Below are 19,015 nucleotides of genomic sequence, written 5' to 3'. Positions count from 1 at the left end.
TTCAGACATATAAATCTTTGATCGACTCGACTTTGATTTTAAGATATCGATAAAAAAAAATCGATTTAATCGATAATTCCAAAATCGATTCCCATGTCTAATAATTCCTTAATACTTAAGATGGATAAATGGTGTCTGATTTAATATAATTAATGGATGACTTGCTTGCCAAAACCATGGCTAATACTGTTTACATTGGAAATCAGCTCTATACTTCTTTCAATAGCACAATTTAAAATTGTTTCCTATTCGTTGACGAATCAACAATAAGCACACAAACCACTTAGGAATCAATCTAAACTTAGCTTACTTTCAATGTAATCTGCTATGATTATACAATTAATTAAATATTGCTTGACACTGTACAATTCACAGGAAATTAAAATATCTCTAGCAAATAAATAACTTACAAAACCACAAATGGAACTTATACTGGTTCTTTTGATTAATTTTTTGCTCAAAAAAACCTTATTATTACTAAAGTCTATACAGATTCTCAGTTAGGTCCAGTTATGCTAATTAAAGACAGTAAAAACTTTGGGTTATAACAGTTGTGTAAGTATACAGCAGACCCTTCAAGCCTTAAACTAATTATTGACTGCAATTACGATGCTTCCAGTCAATAAATTAATGGCTTAAGTTTAGTAAATTCTATATGGATTCAGGCATTAAACAATTATATCTACATATCAGCAAATGGAAAAATTTATTTAAATTTAGTAGATAATATGTAAGCTGTTAGCATCTTAAGCTCTATCCCTTAACTAAACGCTTACTAAAAATAAAATATCCTTACAGCTCATGAAAGCCAAACTAATTCTTTCTTCTTGTCTTTCAGTAACTCAGATATGTTTGAGATAGCAGTAAGCTCATCATCAGATCAATAGACACCTTTTAATTTACAACTAGCTAACACTTTTAAAAGAGAAGAAGACTTAACCTTTACAGGATACGGAGCTCTGTTAACCTAAGGTAATTACATTTTATTCATGTATTCAACAGCTTAGCAAAATTAGTTGTATATCGTGTCATATTAACCTTATAGTTCTTCCTTAAGCACTACATACATCATCCAAAGTTCAGTTTAATCAAATTACAATTATGAAAAAGCCATAAACATTATTAAAACCTCTTAAAATGATTAAATTTTATCATTTTTAGCTTTGAGTAATACAGGGTCGGACTCTACTATCAAATATCTTTAATTTTATGAACTTAATCAACTTTCAATTAAATGTTAGAATCCTCCTAATCAATCGATAAATGGACCTGGAGCATACTTTTAAATACTAAACTCAGAATTCAGTAGCCAAACAGCAATTCCAATCAACGTATCAATTACAGCAGGAACATCAAGCAGCTAGTTGCTCTAGCTTTTGATGGCTTCTATGAGTATTGTTTTAATTTTAGTTTTATGAAATAAAAAATATAAATATAAAATTATTATATGTTATATATATAAGTAATAAATATTAACGGTTTTTTATACCTTTTTTAAAATAAAAAATTAATTATTTTATTCTAACAAAATTAAAGTAAAATTTATTATTAAAATTAATAATTTGTCTTGCAAAGTAAAATAAAATATTTCATATAAAAAAACTCATAGTTTAAGAACTTGAAAATTTAAAATAGCAAAATAAGAAACAAAAATAAATACTAGAATATTTTATATCCACTTACATATACTCTGCAACTAACAATAAGTATATAAAAATATTTTGTAGTAGGAAATAAATATTTAGTAGAAACCAAATCAACATTTTTAATTAAAATCAGTAAAAATTATTAAAAGAAACAATTATCATTTGAATTATTAACTAATAAATAATTTATAAGTTGATTAACCTAATTAAGAATTGATAAAAATCTCAAATTTTTGTTTGATCTGCATTTTTTTTAATTAAATCACTTTAAATAAATAAATTATTTTATAAAAATTAATTTTTTAATACATTTCTATATTTAGAATTAAATTATTAAAATTTTAAAAGTAAAAATAGACATGTAAAAAGTTAGGATTAATCTCAACATACAAGCAAATCTTGTTCTAATTATTCATATAAATAATAATATCTATCTATCTTGTAACAAACAGAATAACTCCTTTAAAAATAAATATGAATTGATAGTTTATAGTATGAATGTATTTTAAAAGATTTTGTCAAACTCTGGATTCAAAGATTTCATTTTTAACACAACAAATATTATCAATAAAATTTAGGCTGCTCTTAATTTGATAGATAACTTTTTATCTAGTTTAATTAATATTTTACAAATATATTGTGCAGTAAATTTTTTATTAGAATAGAGATATTAAATTTTGAATAAATTTTGATATTTTTTTAATAAAATTTTTTATTTCTAATTTATTAGAAAAAGGGTATGAGAGAAAAGAAAGATCAAAAAAATCTTGCTTAAAATTAGTCAAAAACAAAAATTTAAAAATTATGAAATTGATAGATAAGTAAATAATTAGGTTGAATATTTTAAAAATTTTGAAAAAAAAAAAAAATAATAATAATAATATTAATGAAATATATATAGGAAGAAATAAATATGTAAATCAAATTCTTTTTTAGGTAAATCTTAATTAATCAAAGTCTTCCATAATTCATAATAATTTAGTTATAAATTATCTCTTTAAAAATAAATAAACTATCTTGAAAAAAAATGAAGTACAATTAATTTTACTATAGAAATATCTAATTTGTAATTTAGAATTGAAATATATATTTGCTTATTTATTCATGCCATACTTATCTTTCTTATAAAAAAGTTTCTAGATTCACCGCTATCTGATCATATAGAACTAGATCTGGAGTAATATTAGAAATCATTATTTTCTTACTACTTGAGTGTTAAAAAAAGATGCAGGCTAAGTAGAATAAATAATTAAATTCATAAACAAAAACTCTATATTGATAAAGCATCTCAATGAATTTAAATAAAAATTATAGAGAATATCTTCTTATTTTTCGCTCGCTTTTCCATAATTTCCTAATCGAATAATTCTTAAATTATAATGATTATTGATTGCCTAATTTCTTCTATTATGTAAAAAGCTATCATTAAATTCCTCACAAAAGAATATCGGATTTAGGGTTTGCTATTGATAAATGCACTAATCTCTAAAGTTTTATAATTGATTTAAAGTAATCTAACTTGATTTATTCATTTTTCTTTGATTAATTTAATAAAAATTGATTGATATTGAAATAAATATTGAAACTAAATTGAAATCAACCTTCTTGCCAAAATACTCATTCAAGCCTAATTTCAATATTAATTTTCTTTAAATATTTAAATTTATTTTCTTACTTAAACATTTTACCTCTTTATTTTATTTTATTTATTTATTTATTTTCTTGCTAAAAAAGAAACAACAAAATACCCTTCTAGGTTTTATAGGATTTGATCATTGGATTATCAAAATGTGCTAAGCTATAAATTTTATCACTTGATTTACAGTAAATTTATTTGATTATTCCTAAAAATGTTCTAATTAATTTAAATTAAAAGATAAAATTTAATCGGCAAACGCTTTACATCTAGTTTAGGATCCGAGTTGGCCAAATGTGCATAAATATCCTCACTACAAATTAATTTAATGTAAGTCTAAATTATTTTCATCTAGTTCTACTTTAATCTATTCAAAATGGATTTTGATTTCACAGAAAAAATAAATATAAAATTAAGATTGAATTTGCATTCATTTAATGATTAATTATTATTTTGCTTTCAAAATATTTGGCTTTTTTCTTTCAATAAATATAATATAAATTTTATAATTCAGAATAATAATAATATTTTTTCTTTCAATCAATATAATATAAATTTTATAATTCAGAATAATAAACTCAAAGGAATAAAATATTTTATGAGATATTTATCAAATAAATTAACTTTTTTATTATTTTTTCGACTTTAAAATAACATCTTTTTTATTTTCTATCAAAAAAACCATAAGGAAATCGAATAAGTTTAATAATACTTTTTATATGATTTATTTAACCAAATTAATTTTAATTTAATTAAAAATTCTTACTAAAAATATTTTTTAGCATCTAAAAAAAGGAATATTTTAAAAGGTAAAAACATTAAACTAGCAAAGTAAAACAGCTGTTTCTATATTTTTTTGAATTAACAAATATCTAATCAATAAAATATTGTTTTAATTCATTTTCAAACAAAAAAATCCTTTGTTTCTTAATTAAAAACTAACAAAAAGGAATTATTTATTATAATACTATTTGATTGATTAAAATTTTAATTCTATTCTTTGAAATATTATCAAAATTAATTAGCAAAATATTTAAATTAATTTACTCTTTCTACTTTTAATCCAAAAAATCATATTTTATTGTTTGGGTTATTTTTATGATTATATATTTTTTAATAAACTTAATAGGAGAAATAATATTGGTGATTAATTTGTTTCAGATCTATGCGCGGATTTATACAAATTTTACAATCTTACTGCTTTAAAACTTGATTTACAGTAATTATTTATGTTTATATAAAATCAATAATTTAATAGAAAGTTGCTTGTTTTTTTTGATTTTTAATTTAATTCGAATATATTTTTTAACAATTTATTTTAAATGATAAAGGTATAATAAAATAGGCACTGAATGTTCAACAAATTTGTGTCCTGGATTAGAAAAATGCACTAATCTTTTCAACTTGATACTCAAATTTAAGTAAATCAAAATATTTACACATACATAGTTTTATTTCTAACAAAAAGTATAATAAATTTTTTCTATTATTTATAGTTTGAATTACATAGATTCTGAGCTAACCTCAGACTTAAGCTCTCGATTATCTAAATTAATTAAACTTAACACTTTGAATCTACAATTAGAGTAAATTTTCATTCATTTATTTTGAACAATCAAATAAATAAAAATTTAATTGAAATTGCTTGAAGAATTATTTATGTTTTTATTAAGTTTAAGCTATTTATTTATTTATTTAATTCTTTTTTAAAATATTTTTCTTAAAAAATTTAAAATTAAAATTAATTTTATAAAACAGTTGCAATGATATTTATGACTAAGGAGTTTCAGATTTAGGATCTGGAATATCACAACTATTTAACATAGAACATTTGGTCATCTCATTAAAGTAAACTCTTTTTTTTCTGCAAATTTAACCTAATAAACCAAAATAATTTTTACATTTAATTTGACTGAAAAAACAAAGACATTAGTTTTTTAATTGCCAGCATGCATGATCTTTTAAATAAATTTTTGATTTCTCTAAATTACTTAAATTTATCAATAATTAATTATATTATAAAGCATGAACAAGATCACTTCTATTGGGTCATCTAATTTAATATCCTAATTAACCAAATGCAATAAACTCTCACATCTTTCTCTCTTCTTCAAGTAAATTTTAACTCAGTTTTCAAAGTTATTTGATTAGAACTAATTTCTATTTTACATCTAAAAATCAAAAATAAATTATTAAGATAAAAATTTATCTCTCAATTTCTTTCAATAAAGAAATTAATATTAATTTAGTTTATTTCAAAAATTAGTTGATTAATTTGTAGTTATTTAGTTAGTTAGCAGTTAGCTAGATAATTGTATCTTTTTTAATATAAAGTTTAAAGTATAATGAATTTTTAATTGATTAATTAGTTCTACTTCAAATTTCTTTATACTTTTTAATTGCTAATTTTTCTTTTAATAATTAATTAAATTCTAATTACTTAATTTGTTAAATTAAATTAAAGCCTAAATAAAATTGATGACAGTGGAGCTTAGGAATTAGGTTTTGAATTGGCAAAATTTTCTAATCTTTTATTTGAACATCGATTTGGGGTAAATTAAAACTGCTTTTATATATTTAATCTTTTCAAACAAAATATGAATTTTTTTAATGAATTTACTTAAATAATTATTAAATATTTTCTCAATATATTTGTAATACTTTTGTTAAAACTAAATTATATTTGCATTAATTATAAAGTAACAATTAAATTGGTGATCTAGGTGTATCGTAATTCAGTTCTAGTCTATCATAATTCTAAAAGCTTTCAAAGCTGCTGTTTGGTTTAAAGTAAAAAATAAATTCAATTTTTTAACATATTTTGAAATCTAATTTCAAAATTTGATAATATTTTTTTTACAATTTATGTTTATTATTTAGAACTAAAATAAAAATTATTTTAATTTAAAAGATCTGATAAAATCACTGATTAGGGAGCATCAGCATTAGGTTCAAATATAGCAAAATGCACTACTCTTCTAAATTTGCGACTTTATTTTTAGTAAAATAACAATTTTTTATTTTTAATAAATTAAATAGAATTATTTAACTCTAAAATTAATTTCAATATAAAATTTTATTTTTTAATTCAAACCAATTAATTAATTTTTTTTGCTTTATTTTTTTAAAAAATAAATTCGCATTTTTAACTTTAATAAATCTAGCTGGTCAAAAAGTAGTCATTTTGGTATCACGCAGCTGTGCTCAGGAGTATCAAATTGCGCTAATCTTTAAACCTTTTCATTTTTGTAAATTTAATTTATTAATTTATTTGTAATTAGGTCTTTGTTTACAGTAAACTTATTTAATTCCTTTTAGAATATCTGCTTTAAAATTTATACTCAATTAACACAAAATTAAAAAAAAGCCCTTACGATTTAAATGATTAAGATTTACAAGATTTAGGAGCTGGATTAACAAAATGCTCAAATTTATCAACTTTAAAATTTGATTTCAAGTAAATTTAATTTGAGATTTTTATATAATTGCAAAATAAATAAATAAATTAATATTATTTAAATGCATATATTTTTTAATCATTTTAAGCTATTTGATAGATAATAAATTTTAATAATAAAATACCGTATTAAGAATAATTAATCATTGAATAAATTATCAACAAATAATAAAACATTTTATTTGCAATAAAAGGTTTGATAAAATTGTCACTTATGGTTTTTCTGATTTTATATCTGGAATAGCAAATTTAGTCAATCTTTAATATTTAAAGTTAGATTTTAGGTAAATTAAGAAAAAGAATATTTCTAATTCTTAGAAAAATATAAAAAGATAAAGCAATATTAATGATGAAGGTGCTGAAGCAATAGCAGCTGGATTGTCAAAATGCTTTAATTTATCAAATTTAAATATTGATTTATAGTAAAGATTTTTAGTTATTTATTTAATTTTGAATATCTATTTAAAAATGTTAATAATTAATTATTATTCCAAAGACGTAATTAAATTGGTGATTAGGGAGTATCAGATTTAGGTATTGCATTAGCAAAGTGCAACAATCTTTCATAATTAAAGCTTGATCTATTGTAAATATAATTTTTTTCTTGTTCAATTTCATAATAATTTAAATAAAAATTAACAACTTGATTTGAATTTTTAGTTAAATTATTCAAAAATTTTTATTTATTAAGTTTTTTGTTAAATCAATTTAAATTTGATTGAATTTTAAAAATATTTTTTACTTTGATAAATACATATTTATGTGTATTTTTTATTAATTTTCTTAAAGTGGGAATAAAATAGGCGATGAAGGAGTATCAAAATTAGTTTATGGAATAAGAAAACTGTTAAAACTCAAAATCTTGATTCTAAAAATATAGTAAATTATTTTTTTTAATTTTGTTAATTTTAATTGAAATTATTTAGAAAAAATAATTTATTTATCCAATAAAGAACTTAACTAAATTTATTTACTTTTATTATTAAAAAAGGAAACATAAAATAAAAAAGACTTGTATTGAAAAGCTATAAAGGTAAGTCTTAAAAATAAAAAGATTAGTTTTAAAGAGTTTTTTGGTTTTTTATGATAATTCTGATGAAGAAAATGGTGATGATAATATTAATAGTGATGGAGATGAAGATGAAGATGATTAAGATGATGAAGAAGATGTTGATTAAGACGATAATGATTACTAAGAAAATGGATTTTAAGTTAATAATTTAGGATTATAAAATGATGTTATTAATTAAAATCAAGCAGATAGTTAATGAATATTCATATTAATAAATAATAATTATTGTAAAAAATAAAGACTTATTTTGTTTATAACTTACTTATTTATATTTATTTTGGGTTTAAACTTTATTAATACTAATAAAAATTAATTTATTTCAATCATAAATTATTTCAAACAAACAAACAAAATAATTGAAGAAATTTAATTATTTAATTTAAGTAAAATTCAAATAATCATTTAATGAATTATTTAAATTTTTTTTATTTTTTTTATTTTTTAGGTTTAACCCATCAAATAATTTATTTTTATCTATTTATTTATTTTTATTTGAAAGTTTCATGTAAATTATAAAATAGAATACTCATATATTTATATAAATGCTTCAAAAAAAATGATAAAATATTGTCTAACTAATAAATTTCTTTTTATTAGTAAATTATTAACAATTTTTCATTTATACTCAAAAGATATTTGATTGCTCTAATAAATAATTTTTGGTTTTTACTTTAAAAAATGTTTAATAAGATTGACTTAATAAATTGGTTTAAATTATCTCTTGAAAATCTATTTGTAATTTGAATTTTAACTTTATTTTATATGATTCATATTTTTTGATATTTCAGTATTCTTTTTAGTTAGTTTACTGATTGACTATTTTACATTTGAGTTTATTTCAATTAATCTTCATATTAAAATACAAAAAATAAATGAAAATTATTTTTAATTTTATTTTAAAATGTAAAAAATAGTTTTTTTGAAAAATTATTAAAAAATAGAACAAGAATAAAATCATCCCACCTATTTATAATTATTTTTAAAGTTTTTTAATCAAAATAGAATTTGGAGTCTAAAGATTAAAAAATTAAGAATTTTGCTTAGTCTTAAAAGTATATTCGGTATAGTTAAATAAAATATAATAATTAATTCATAATAAATAAATAATTTTAGTTAAAAGCAAATAAATAAATATTATCAAAAAAACAAAATGGAATATGACGAAGGATATTTTTTTAGAATCTAAAATAATGTAATTTTTTATTTGAAAAGAACTACCTAAAATAAAGATAAACTTATTATTAATTGATAAATTAATTCATAGCTTATGATCAGTCTATAATAAAAAGAGGCTCAGATCAATCTGAAGTAAATTTGATTTAATAATATTAATGGTTATGTCATCTAAAAATATAAGATAACTTTTATAGAAACTCATTCTAAATCTAAAATTGACTAACTAAAATTTTTATTTTTTTGTCTTTAAAATGCATAATTAAATTATATTTTACATATATAAAAAGCTATCGTAAATATGGTCATTTTTATTTACCGGATTTAGTCTCAGCTCTACCTAACTTTACTAATGTTGAAGATTTCTATATTAATCTTTCGTAAATTCCATTTTTCAATTTGATTTTTAATCCATCCCCATTTTAAATTTTACTTTTATTCGTATAATCTAGCTCTATTTATTGATAAAATATTACTTTATCCATTCACTTTTATAAAATTTTTAACAATCTTTCTTAATTTATTAAATTTAATTTATTTATTCTAAAAGATACAGTAAATTCCCTCCAAACTAAGCTTTATAAGATGTGATCATTGGACTGTCAAAATTAACCACAATTTCAAAATTTGGTATTTGCCTTAAGTAAATTTAATTCAATCAATCGTTTATTTATTTATTAATATATTAATGTTTTTCCCTGTTTTTCAAGATATTTAAAAAGAGTTTTAAATATTTTGAGATGCTTGATAATAATAGATTAATAAGTTTTTAAATATATAATATTTGATTAAAGGATGAATAAAATAAATGACAATTATAAATTGGATTTAGGATCTGATTCTGTGTGGTGTTCTTAAATCTTAAGTCTATCACTGGATCTTTGGTAAATCTTAATTTTTAGATTGAAAATTATTCTTTAATTTTATTATTATTAACTGTTAATTTATTTAATAAAGCAGTAATCAATTTGGTGATTGCTTTACAACTGATCTAGGGAGAGAAATATCAAAATTTACTAATCTTTCTACATTGTGTCTTGATCTAACGTAAATAGTTAATTTTCATTTTTAGCATTTAATTAAATAAAAACAAGTGATGAAATTTGTTTATTAAATTAATTTGACTCAAAACTTATTTGATATTTATTTTATAAAAAGGTTTAATGCGATAAGCGATTTAGGAGTTTCAAATTTAATCTGTAGTCTAACAAAATGCGTTCATTTATCACACTTAAATCTTGGTTTTAAGTATATTCGATTACCTATTTATTCAAAAGCAACTTTTCTATCTAAAAACAAAGCAAAAATATTTTTATCCTTTGAATAAATTGTTATACTTATTATTAAAATCAAAAATAAAAACTATTTTAAAAGGTCTGATAAAATTACAGACAAAGGTTTATCTGCTTTAGGGAATCAATTATCTTAATTTGAAAATCTGACTAATTTATATCTAAAATTAGGGTAAATAAACTCAATCAAATTTATTTATTTATCTTATTTTTGATATTTTAATTTATTTGATATTAACACTTATAAACATCATTAAATAGATAAATAAATAATTAATATTTGAGGATTTTTATTGTTTTATTAAATTATAAAATATTTAAATTTATTTATTTATTATTTTTAAAAAATATTTCTTGTTAAATTAATAAATAAATAGTTGGAAAAAGACAAGCTATCATAGTGTTTCTATTTTATGTTCTGGGTTAGCAAAATGTGAAAAACTTTCTACTTTTACATTTATGTAAACTATTTAATTTCCTTTTTATAATTAACAATTTATTAAAATTTTAAAATTCCATTTATCAGCTAGCAGCAAATAAATCAATAATTATCAATCTAAAATTTGAAAAGCTATTAAAATATAAATTAATATTATAAAGTTTGCTCTTATTCTTTTATATTTAAAAAAATAATTTATCATTCAATTAATATTAAAAGCCCTTATGAATTTCAGCTTTAAGAATTAGTTGAATTAAGCTCTGGTTTGTAAAAATGCACGAATCTGTCAATTCTCAAGTTCACTTTTTTGTAAATTTAATACTCTTTTTCTCAAATTCAAAATAAAATATTATGCTCATAAAAATAAATAAATAAATAAATAAATAAAATAAATAAATAAATAAATAAAGAATTTAAAATTTGAAGATACCTATTTATTTTTTAAACAAACAAACAAACAAATTAAAATGTCTAAAATTACATGCAAAACAATATTTAACATTTTTTTAATATTTTAATTTATTCTTCTTAGGAAAATCTGAATTTATCAATAAAAACTAATATTAGAATTTAAAAATTGTTAAAAAAATGATTTTATGATATTTTTTATTTAATTAAAAAATTAAATTTGGATGGAAAGTTTAAATAAAAAAACTAATTTTTAGTTAGTGAATTATAAAGTTTTAAATACACTTTTATTTATTATATTATAAATTTATTATAAAAATAAAAGAATAAAAGCCATTAAATAAAAAAAACTTTAAATTAATTAATAAACTAACTAACTAACTAATTAACTAAAAAGTTTTATTTATTAAAACATTAGAGAACTTTTTAATTAAGCAATTAACAAATAACTTTCTTAGTTCTTATTTGGATTAGCAAAATCAGCTCACCTTTAAACTTTTGAATTAAAATATAAGTAAGTATATAAATTAACTTACCTTGTGAGATTATAATTAAACATAACCCTTAAAAGATTTAGCAATAATGGTGATGAAGTGGCACGAGATATACTAATTGGACTAGCAAAGTTCTCTAATCTCTCTAACTTATCTTTAGATTTATCGTAAATTTCTAACAAAAATAATTTCTTTCCTTTTTAACAATCATTTTATTTACCATTTAAAATACAGTTATTTTTTTAAATGACTAATTTGTTCTTTTTTACAAACTTAAAATTAAAGTTTGTAATATATACATACATACTTTAATATACTTTATTATTTATTTATTTATTTTTAAAAGATATAACAAAATTAGTGATTAGGGTGCCTCAGATATTGGTTTAGGTCTATTAAAATGTACCAGCATTTAAATATTGAAACTTAATTTAGAGTAAATTCACTTTAAATTTAACTATTTTATTTTCTAAATAAATTAATAAAAGTTAGGATAGTATCTACTTTTATTCATTCAGTAATAACAAATATTTTATTCATTTAATTTTTCATTCAACTATATTTAAAGCTCTAATAGAATTGGTGATGAAGGTGCTTCAAAATTAGTTTCTTCTTTAGTAAAATTTTAAAACCTTAAATATTTAGATTTGATGATATGGTAATTAATTAATTAATCTTTTTCCTATTAAAAAATAATTGTTGAAAATGCAATTTTTTTAAAGTTAAAACAATTTTTTAATAAATATTTTGTTAGTATTACAAATAATTACCCAAATTAATTAATTAATTTATTAAAATATAAACTAGGAGTATTTATATTAAAGAGGAGTGTGTGAATAGGCTAAAAAATAGTGTTTTAAAAATAAAGAGATTAGTTAATTGTCAATATTAAGTTTTATGTGATTACTCTGGTGAAGCTTAAGACGAAATCAATGATTATTATTATGAAGATGATGAAGAATATGATGATTTATATGTATAATAAATCGATCAGTAAGATAATTAAGAAATTATTATATAGCAAGATAATTTTGAATTCCAGGAAAATAGTTTATGATTAAAAAAAAAATAAGAAAATTTAGAGTGAATTTAAAAAAATATTTTCATCACAAAAAAATTTGGGAATTTTAAATTAAATTAAAAAATTTATTAAATTGATTTAGAAATAAATGAATAATTATTATTTATAACTTTTGTAATTGAGCTATTCTGTCTATAAATAAAAATTTTATAATCATATTCATGCTAAGAAGCTGAATTATTATTTATTAAATAATTTAGCTTTAAAAAAATATTTTATGTTGTATCAACATTTATTAAAATTCATTCATTAATTTAATATGTAAATAAACAAACAAAAAAATTAAAGAAATGTTTTTCTCTGAAATTAACACAAGCTAAGTTGGTTTACATGAAATTAGAAATAAAATAAATAATACAAGAATTAACTGGCTATATATACCTTTATATTACAAATTTGTTCAGCTTTTTTTTTTTACAATTATTTAATTAAATAAGACATAGTAAGACAATAGCAATTAATTAATTAAAACATTTTTTTTTAAATTTATTTTAGAGGAATTTCTTAATTTAAACAAATTTAATATTTAAATTTTAGTTTTTTTAATCAAATTAACCAACAAACAATATTTATTAATATAAAAATAATAATAAATTTATCTAAATTTTAGGTAAAATTACCATATTACTCAATATTAAAAAATGTAATATATTTTATAATAATATTCCAAATATTTTTATATTTATTATTTTTTTTCACCAGTATTTAGTAATCACAAATCTATTTTTAAGAAAACTAATCTTTTTGATTTGAGGCATTTTGCTTTCACTTAATTTGATTTCTAGATTTTGCTGTTGCTTTTAATATAAATTAGTGAAAATTACTAAAAAAAAGTAATAGAATGAAATATTTTGAAAAATGTTACCAAATTGAAAAATAAATAAATAAAATAAAAATAAATAAATAAATTAAAAATATACTAAATAAATAAATTAAAAGAGTTAGTTGGTTATATTGTCTTCAATTAATTTTTATAATCAAAAAATATAGCAACCAATCCAAAACAAATTATTTTTTTTACCTTAGATCAAGTGTCAAAATTGAAAGATGAGAGCACTTTCCTAATCCAGAACATAAACTTGATCCACCTTAAATACCAATTTTATTAGAACTTTTTAGATATTGAAGAAAATATATATAGTTAGTAAGTTAGAAGGAAAAACTGAGGAAAAAACTTGAAAAATAATTAATAAAAAAAGTAAAAGTTGAAAATGAAAAAATTAGTTAAATCAACAAGCAAATAGCAAAGAAAGAAGAAAAAAAAAACTCAAGAATAATAAAAAAAAGAAAATAAAAAATACGAGTGGTTATGATAATGATTGCCAAGATCAAGTGTCAAATTTGATAGATTAGCACACTTTCCTAAACCAAAACCTAAACCTGATGCACCATCATCACCAATATTATTGTACCTTTTAAATATTGAAGAAAAACGTATTCTTAACAGATTAGTTAGGTGGAAAAATAAAAATATATCAAGGTAAAAAGCTAATAAATAAAAAAATAAATGCATTAAAAGAGTTAGTAATATCGTTTTCAATTCATTTTTATATTAAAAAATATCACATTTCAAAACAGATAAACTGTTTTTACCTTAGATAAAGTTTCAAATTCGAAAGATTAGTGTACTTTCCTAAAGAAGAACCTAAGCGTTTAACACCCTCATCACCAATTTAATTAATCCTTTTAAATATTGAAGAAATATTATATAGTTAATTAATTAGTTAGCTAGTTAGTTAGTTAGAAAGAAAGAAAATATGAAGAAAAAATATCAAATAAATGAATGAATTAATAATAAGAGCAAAATTTTTAATTGAAAAATGATTTAAATTAACATACAAATAAAAAAAGGTAATTTAAAAATGAATAATAAATCTAACAAAAAGCTAAAAAATAAATTAAAAGAGTTAATTATATTGTTTTCAATTTGTTTTTAAATTCAAAAGTATCACAATTCAAAGAAAATAAATAAATTATTTTTACTCAAGTTTAAGTGCCAAACTTTAGAGATTAGTGCACTTTTCTAAACCAGAACTTAAGTCTAATGCACCTTTTTCACCAATTTTATTCTCTCTTTTTAAATATTGAAGAAAAAATATATGGTTAATTAGTTAGAATAGAAGCAAAAAAATGAAGAAAAAATATTGAATAATAGAAAATAAATGAATTATAAAAGCAATAGTAGTAAATAAAAAAATTAGTTATATTAACAAAGAAATTAATAAAAAAAAAAAAAATTTAATAAATAAATTAATAGAGTTAATAAAATTGTTTTAAATTCATTTTTATGTTAAAAAATATCACATTAAAAACTCTTTTTACTCAAGATTTATTGTCAAATTTGAGAGATTAGTGCACATCCTTAAACCAGAACTTAAACCTGATGCACCAGTTTCACCAATTTTATTGTAGCTTTATAAATATTGAAGAAAAAATATATAGTTAATTTAATTAATTAGAAGGAAAAAATGAAGAATAAATATGAATAAATAAAAAATAAAAATGCTTATAAATAAATAAATTAAAATAGTTAATTATATTCGCTTAAATTCATTTTATTCAAAAATATCACAATGCAAAACAAATAAACTCTTTTACTCAAGATAAAGTGTCAAATTCTAGAGGTTAGTGCACTTTCCTAAACCAAAACCTAATTTTGATGCACCTTCATCACCAATTTAATTTTGACTTTTTAAGTATTGAGGAAAATTACACAGTTAATTATTTATTTATTTAGAAGAAAAAATATGATATGAATTAATCAATTAATAATAAAAGCAAAAGTTGAATGAAAAAGCCAGTTAAATTAGCAACAAAGAAAAAAAAAATTTTAAATCAATAAAAAGATAATAAATAAATAAATAAAATAAAAGAGTTAGTTTTTTTGTTTTCAATTGATTTTTATATTAAAAATACTTTTTGTAAAAAAAATGATTGCTCAGGTAAAGTGTCAAATTTTTGAGATTAATGCATTCTCCTAAACAAATACCTAAGAATGAAGCACCTTTATAACCAATTTTATTTTTACTTTTTAAATTATGAAGAAAAAATATTTTGAAAAATTTAAGAAAAAATATTAATTAAAAAGAAATGAACAAATTAATTATTAATAAAAGCAAAATTTTGAAAATGAAATTAAATTAAAGAATATCACAAACAAATAAACTCTTTTTACGAAAGATCAAGTGTCAAATTTGAAAGACTAAGGCACTTTAATAAACCATAACCTAAGCGCAATACACCCTCATCATCAATTAGATTTTCCCTTTTTAAATATTGAAAGAAAAATATTTAGTTAATTTTAATAAAATTAATTAATAAATATACCTCAAATTAATATGGAGCACCTTATGCAATTAAGGTAAAGAGTTTAAAAACTATTTTTATTGATAATAATAAATTTAAACATTTTTAATCAAAAAATAAATATTTACTTGTTCTAGATTTTAAAACTATGTTTTCTCTTATATCATTTATTTTTATTTTTTCAAAAGTATGTATTTATTATATGTATGTACGTATATCAATTTATTATTTATGAAAATTTAATTCATAAAAAGTATATTAATTAACTTTTATATTAAATTAATTTAGATAAAACGAACAAATAAATTATAATAATTATCAAATACAAATTTATCAAATTGCTTTCTTTAAAAAAGGGATATATATAAAATCAAAAAATGTAATGTAATATTAATTATTTATAAAATTTTAAAAAAGTCGTTACTGGTTTTAAAATATTTATAATGAATATTAAACAACTTATATATAATTAATTAAGATTTTCTCTTAGATACTTTGTAAGGTAAAGATTTATATTGTTTTTTAAAATCAAAATAATTTATAATTAATTATTATAAATTTCAAATATTAAAACAAAATGAATATAAATATAAAAAAAATGATAGATTAAGATAAAGAATTTCTTATAAATATTGAATAGATATTTAAAAATATGGCTAATTTAGAAATCTTGGTCATAAATATAGAGTAAATTTTTCTTTTTATTTCATTGATTTAATGATAATAAATTTACTTTTATTAAAGAAGGTTTAAGATAAATAAAGAGCTGCCAACTTCACCAGCTAAAGTGGTAAAGCTTCCTGAGTTATCAAGATAAGATCTTGAACTATAGTAAAGGTAATCAAATTATTATTTACTAATTCACAAATAAATTAATATTCTTTGGTTTTCTTTTACTTGATTAGCTAGTCTTAAATAAATAGCTAATATATTTTTTTAATATAAAAGTTTAAGTTTAATTCATGATCAGGTTAACTAAGAAATAGCGTCTTAGCCAAAAACTTAAAACCGCTATAAGATTTAAACACTGAAGCTTAGTCTTAGGTAAACTAATTAATTAATTAATTAACAAATAAATAAATATCTTAGAAGCTGCCATTATAAACAATAAATAAATATATAAATAATTTATCCATCATTCCGTTGGCTCTCAACAAAGCCTTTATTTATTAACTTCTAAAGCAAAAAAAAAAATTAACTTCTTTCTGTCTGCTGACAATATTAAAAAATATATAAATAAACAAAAAAATTATTTATAATTAATAGCTTTTTAATTCATATTTTAACATAATTTTCTAAACGAAATATAATTTTTAAAAAGTGGAAATCAAATTGGAGATAATTTCGTATAAGATTTGTTCAGCTTGCTATCAAAGTTATAAAATCTCTCTGTTCTGACACTGAATTTATCGTAAATTTTAGAAACCACTTAATAATATATTTAAATTATGATTTAAAAGTAACAATAATATAGGTCATTACTTTGCATAAAACTTAGGCAATGAATTAACAAAATTTGTTAATCTTACTTACTTGGATCTTAAATTAAAGTAATTTTATCTTGGCAAATAATTTATTTAAGAAATTAAACATTTTTGATTTTAGATTTAAACATATTTAAATTATTTTTTTTATATCTTCTACTTTTTTAGCATTTCTAATGAACTTCTTTATTTTCAATCAAAGCTTCAATCGAATTGGTGATAAAGGAGCTTCTGATTTGGGCTGCGGATTAGCTTAATTAGTTAACCTTTCAAGTTTAGCAATATCACTATAGTAAATATTAATTATTTCTTTCAATGCTTTAACATTATTTTAGAAATAAGTCAATTATTTATTTTTTATGAATTCTAAAATAAATTAAGTTTTTATAACTATGTAATAATTAATTAAATAATATAATTTCAATCCTATCAAAATAAACTTAACCCATTTTCTTTATATAAAGTTGTAATAATATTGGAAATGTAGGGGCATCAAATTTAATTTCTCAATAAGCGAAATACACAAACTTGAAATCTTTAACACTTCTCTTAGAGTAAACTTTAATTGTTAATTCATTCATCACTAAAAAAACTAATATAGATTTTTAGAAAATTAAAAATAAATTCAAATATATATTTATTTGATAATTTAATGTATTAAATAATTATTAAATTACTTTTTGATTTAATACTTTTGGATTTTTTAGTTAAAAAACTAAAGCTTAACATTCGTTAATTTTGTTTCATTGATTTATTTTATAAATGATAACTTCTTTCATATGGATATATTACTAATCAACACTCAATATTTTATTTTAAATATAAAAGAAATAATGATATAGGAAACTAGGGTGTAACTGATTTAGGTTTTAACATAGCAAAATTAAACAAAATCTCAAAATTGTTTCTTCATTTATTGTAAATATTTTATTCTTTCTTTTTTTAATTTTGTTTAACATGAAAGAAGCAATTTATTATTGGTTTAATTTGAAATAAACAAAAAACAAATATTTATTACTTTAACAATAAAGATCTGATTAAATAACTGACTAAGGTGCTTCAAATTTAGGCATATAATTAGCAAAGTGTACGAATCTCTCATATCTACGCCTATGCTTTGGGTAATTTTATTAATTATTAATTAATTAACAATATATAAATTAATTTTTCAGTTGAAATAATTCTTTATCTTTTATTTTTCTATCATAAAAAATTTAAATAAAATTTATTAAAGTTTTTAATTAAATAACAAAATCATTCATTCATTCATTTATTTATTTATTTATTTATTTATTTATTTATTTATTTATTTATTTATTTATTTATTTATTTATTAATAGATGGTAAAAAACGAATGTCAAAAGTGTTTAGGATTTGTTCTCTGGGTTTTTAAGATTTGATAAACTTTAAACTTTTTCATTCATGTAAGCTTTATTTATTTTTTTAAATGAATTTGTATTTATCTAAAAATACAAAGAGAATAATATTCAATTTTATTTTTTATTCATTTAAGCTGATTTTTATTAA

The 19,015-nt window shown here is 19.1% G+C and overlaps 5 protein-coding genes across 5 annotated transcripts in view; 4 read left to right on the top strand and 1 right to left on the bottom strand. All coding sequences in view use genetic code 6, as the record gives it.

The window, feature by feature from the left end:
- Positions 1 to 152: 152 nt before the first annotated feature.
- Positions 153 to 1,418, top strand: TTHERM_01306870 (hypothetical protein; the record flags this gene model as incomplete). Its single annotated transcript, XM_001025328.2, has 1 exon — positions 153 to 1,418. One exon carries the CDS (start codon positions 153 to 155, stop codon positions 1,416 to 1,418), a length of 1,266 nt encoding a protein of 421 aa, XP_001025328.2.
- A 599-nt stretch (positions 1,419 to 2,017) lies between these two features.
- On the top strand, positions 2,018 to 8,122 carry TTHERM_01306860 (kinase domain protein). Its single transcript, XM_001025327.3, has 19 exons — positions 2,018 to 2,290; positions 2,377 to 2,582; positions 2,780 to 2,823; positions 3,066 to 3,155; positions 3,381 to 3,470; positions 3,523 to 3,612; positions 4,412 to 4,501; positions 4,614 to 4,703; positions 4,779 to 4,868; positions 5,041 to 5,130; positions 5,307 to 5,396; positions 5,983 to 6,072; positions 6,194 to 6,283; positions 6,447 to 6,530; positions 6,650 to 6,739; positions 6,934 to 7,023; positions 7,072 to 7,161; positions 7,236 to 7,618; positions 7,731 to 8,122. The coding sequence occupies exons 2-18, from the start codon at positions 2,451 to 2,453 to the stop codon at positions 7,384 to 7,386; spliced, it is 1,581 nt and encodes a 526-aa protein (XP_001025327.3). The 5' UTR covers positions 2,018 to 2,290; positions 2,377 to 2,450; the 3' UTR covers positions 7,387 to 7,618; positions 7,731 to 8,122.
- Positions 8,123 to 8,961: 839 nt separating this feature from the next.
- Positions 8,962 to 12,674, top strand: TTHERM_01306850 (hypothetical protein; the record flags this gene model as incomplete). The annotated part of the gene is made up of 15 exons (XM_001025326.2): positions 8,962 to 9,003; positions 9,076 to 9,119; positions 9,275 to 9,364; positions 9,535 to 9,627; positions 9,779 to 9,868; positions 9,942 to 10,031; positions 10,143 to 10,232; positions 10,359 to 10,448; positions 10,654 to 10,737; positions 10,935 to 11,024; positions 11,542 to 11,637; positions 11,695 to 11,784; positions 11,964 to 12,053; positions 12,186 to 12,275; positions 12,425 to 12,674. The coding sequence occupies 15 exons, from the start codon at positions 8,962 to 8,964 to the stop codon at positions 12,672 to 12,674; spliced, it is 1,419 nt and encodes a 472-aa protein (XP_001025326.2).
- A 736-nt stretch (positions 12,675 to 13,410) lies between these two features.
- TTHERM_001305860 (cyclic nucleotide-binding domain protein) lies at positions 13,411 to 16,171 on the bottom strand (the record flags this gene model as incomplete). The annotated part of the gene is made up of 11 exons (XM_012800380.1): positions 13,411 to 13,495; positions 13,720 to 13,809; positions 14,000 to 14,110; positions 14,292 to 14,381; positions 14,682 to 14,771; positions 15,021 to 15,110; positions 15,297 to 15,386; positions 15,615 to 15,725; positions 15,874 to 15,963; positions 16,026 to 16,075; positions 16,133 to 16,171. 11 exons carry the CDS (start codon positions 16,169 to 16,171, stop codon positions 13,411 to 13,413), a joined length of 936 nt encoding a protein of 311 aa, XP_012655834.1.
- Positions 16,172 to 16,656: 485 nt separating this feature from the next.
- Positions 16,657 to 19,015, top strand: part of TTHERM_01305850 (transmembrane protein, putative) — a gene marked incomplete at both ends in the record, with an annotated part of 3,710 nt that continues 1,351 nt past the window's right edge. The window contains 11 exons of the mRNA XM_001025325.3: positions 16,657 to 16,691; positions 16,749 to 16,841; positions 16,953 to 17,048; positions 17,326 to 17,415; positions 17,465 to 17,554; positions 17,691 to 17,780; positions 17,953 to 18,042; positions 18,317 to 18,406; positions 18,520 to 18,609; positions 18,829 to 18,912; positions 18,968 to 19,015. The exon at positions 18,968 to 19,015 is cut by the window's right edge and continues 168 nt beyond it. Coding sequence (XP_001025325.3) covers positions 16,657 to 16,691; positions 16,749 to 16,841; positions 16,953 to 17,048; positions 17,326 to 17,415; positions 17,465 to 17,554; positions 17,691 to 17,780; positions 17,953 to 18,042; positions 18,317 to 18,406; positions 18,520 to 18,609; positions 18,829 to 18,912; positions 18,968 to 19,015 — 896 coding nt within the window. The remainder of the gene's footprint in view (positions 16,692 to 16,748; positions 16,842 to 16,952; positions 17,049 to 17,325; positions 17,416 to 17,464; positions 17,555 to 17,690; positions 17,781 to 17,952; positions 18,043 to 18,316; positions 18,407 to 18,519; positions 18,610 to 18,828; positions 18,913 to 18,967) is intronic.

The sequence above is a fragment of the Tetrahymena thermophila genome (assembly GCF_000189635.1).
Source record: "Tetrahymena thermophila SB210 genomic scaffold scf_8254302, whole genome shotgun sequence".
Taxonomy (NCBI): Eukaryota; Ciliophora; class Oligohymenophorea; order Hymenostomatida; family Tetrahymenidae; genus Tetrahymena; species Tetrahymena thermophila.
The sequence above is the reverse complement of the archived record's forward strand: the minus strand, read 5'-3'. Positions and strand labels throughout refer to the sequence as shown.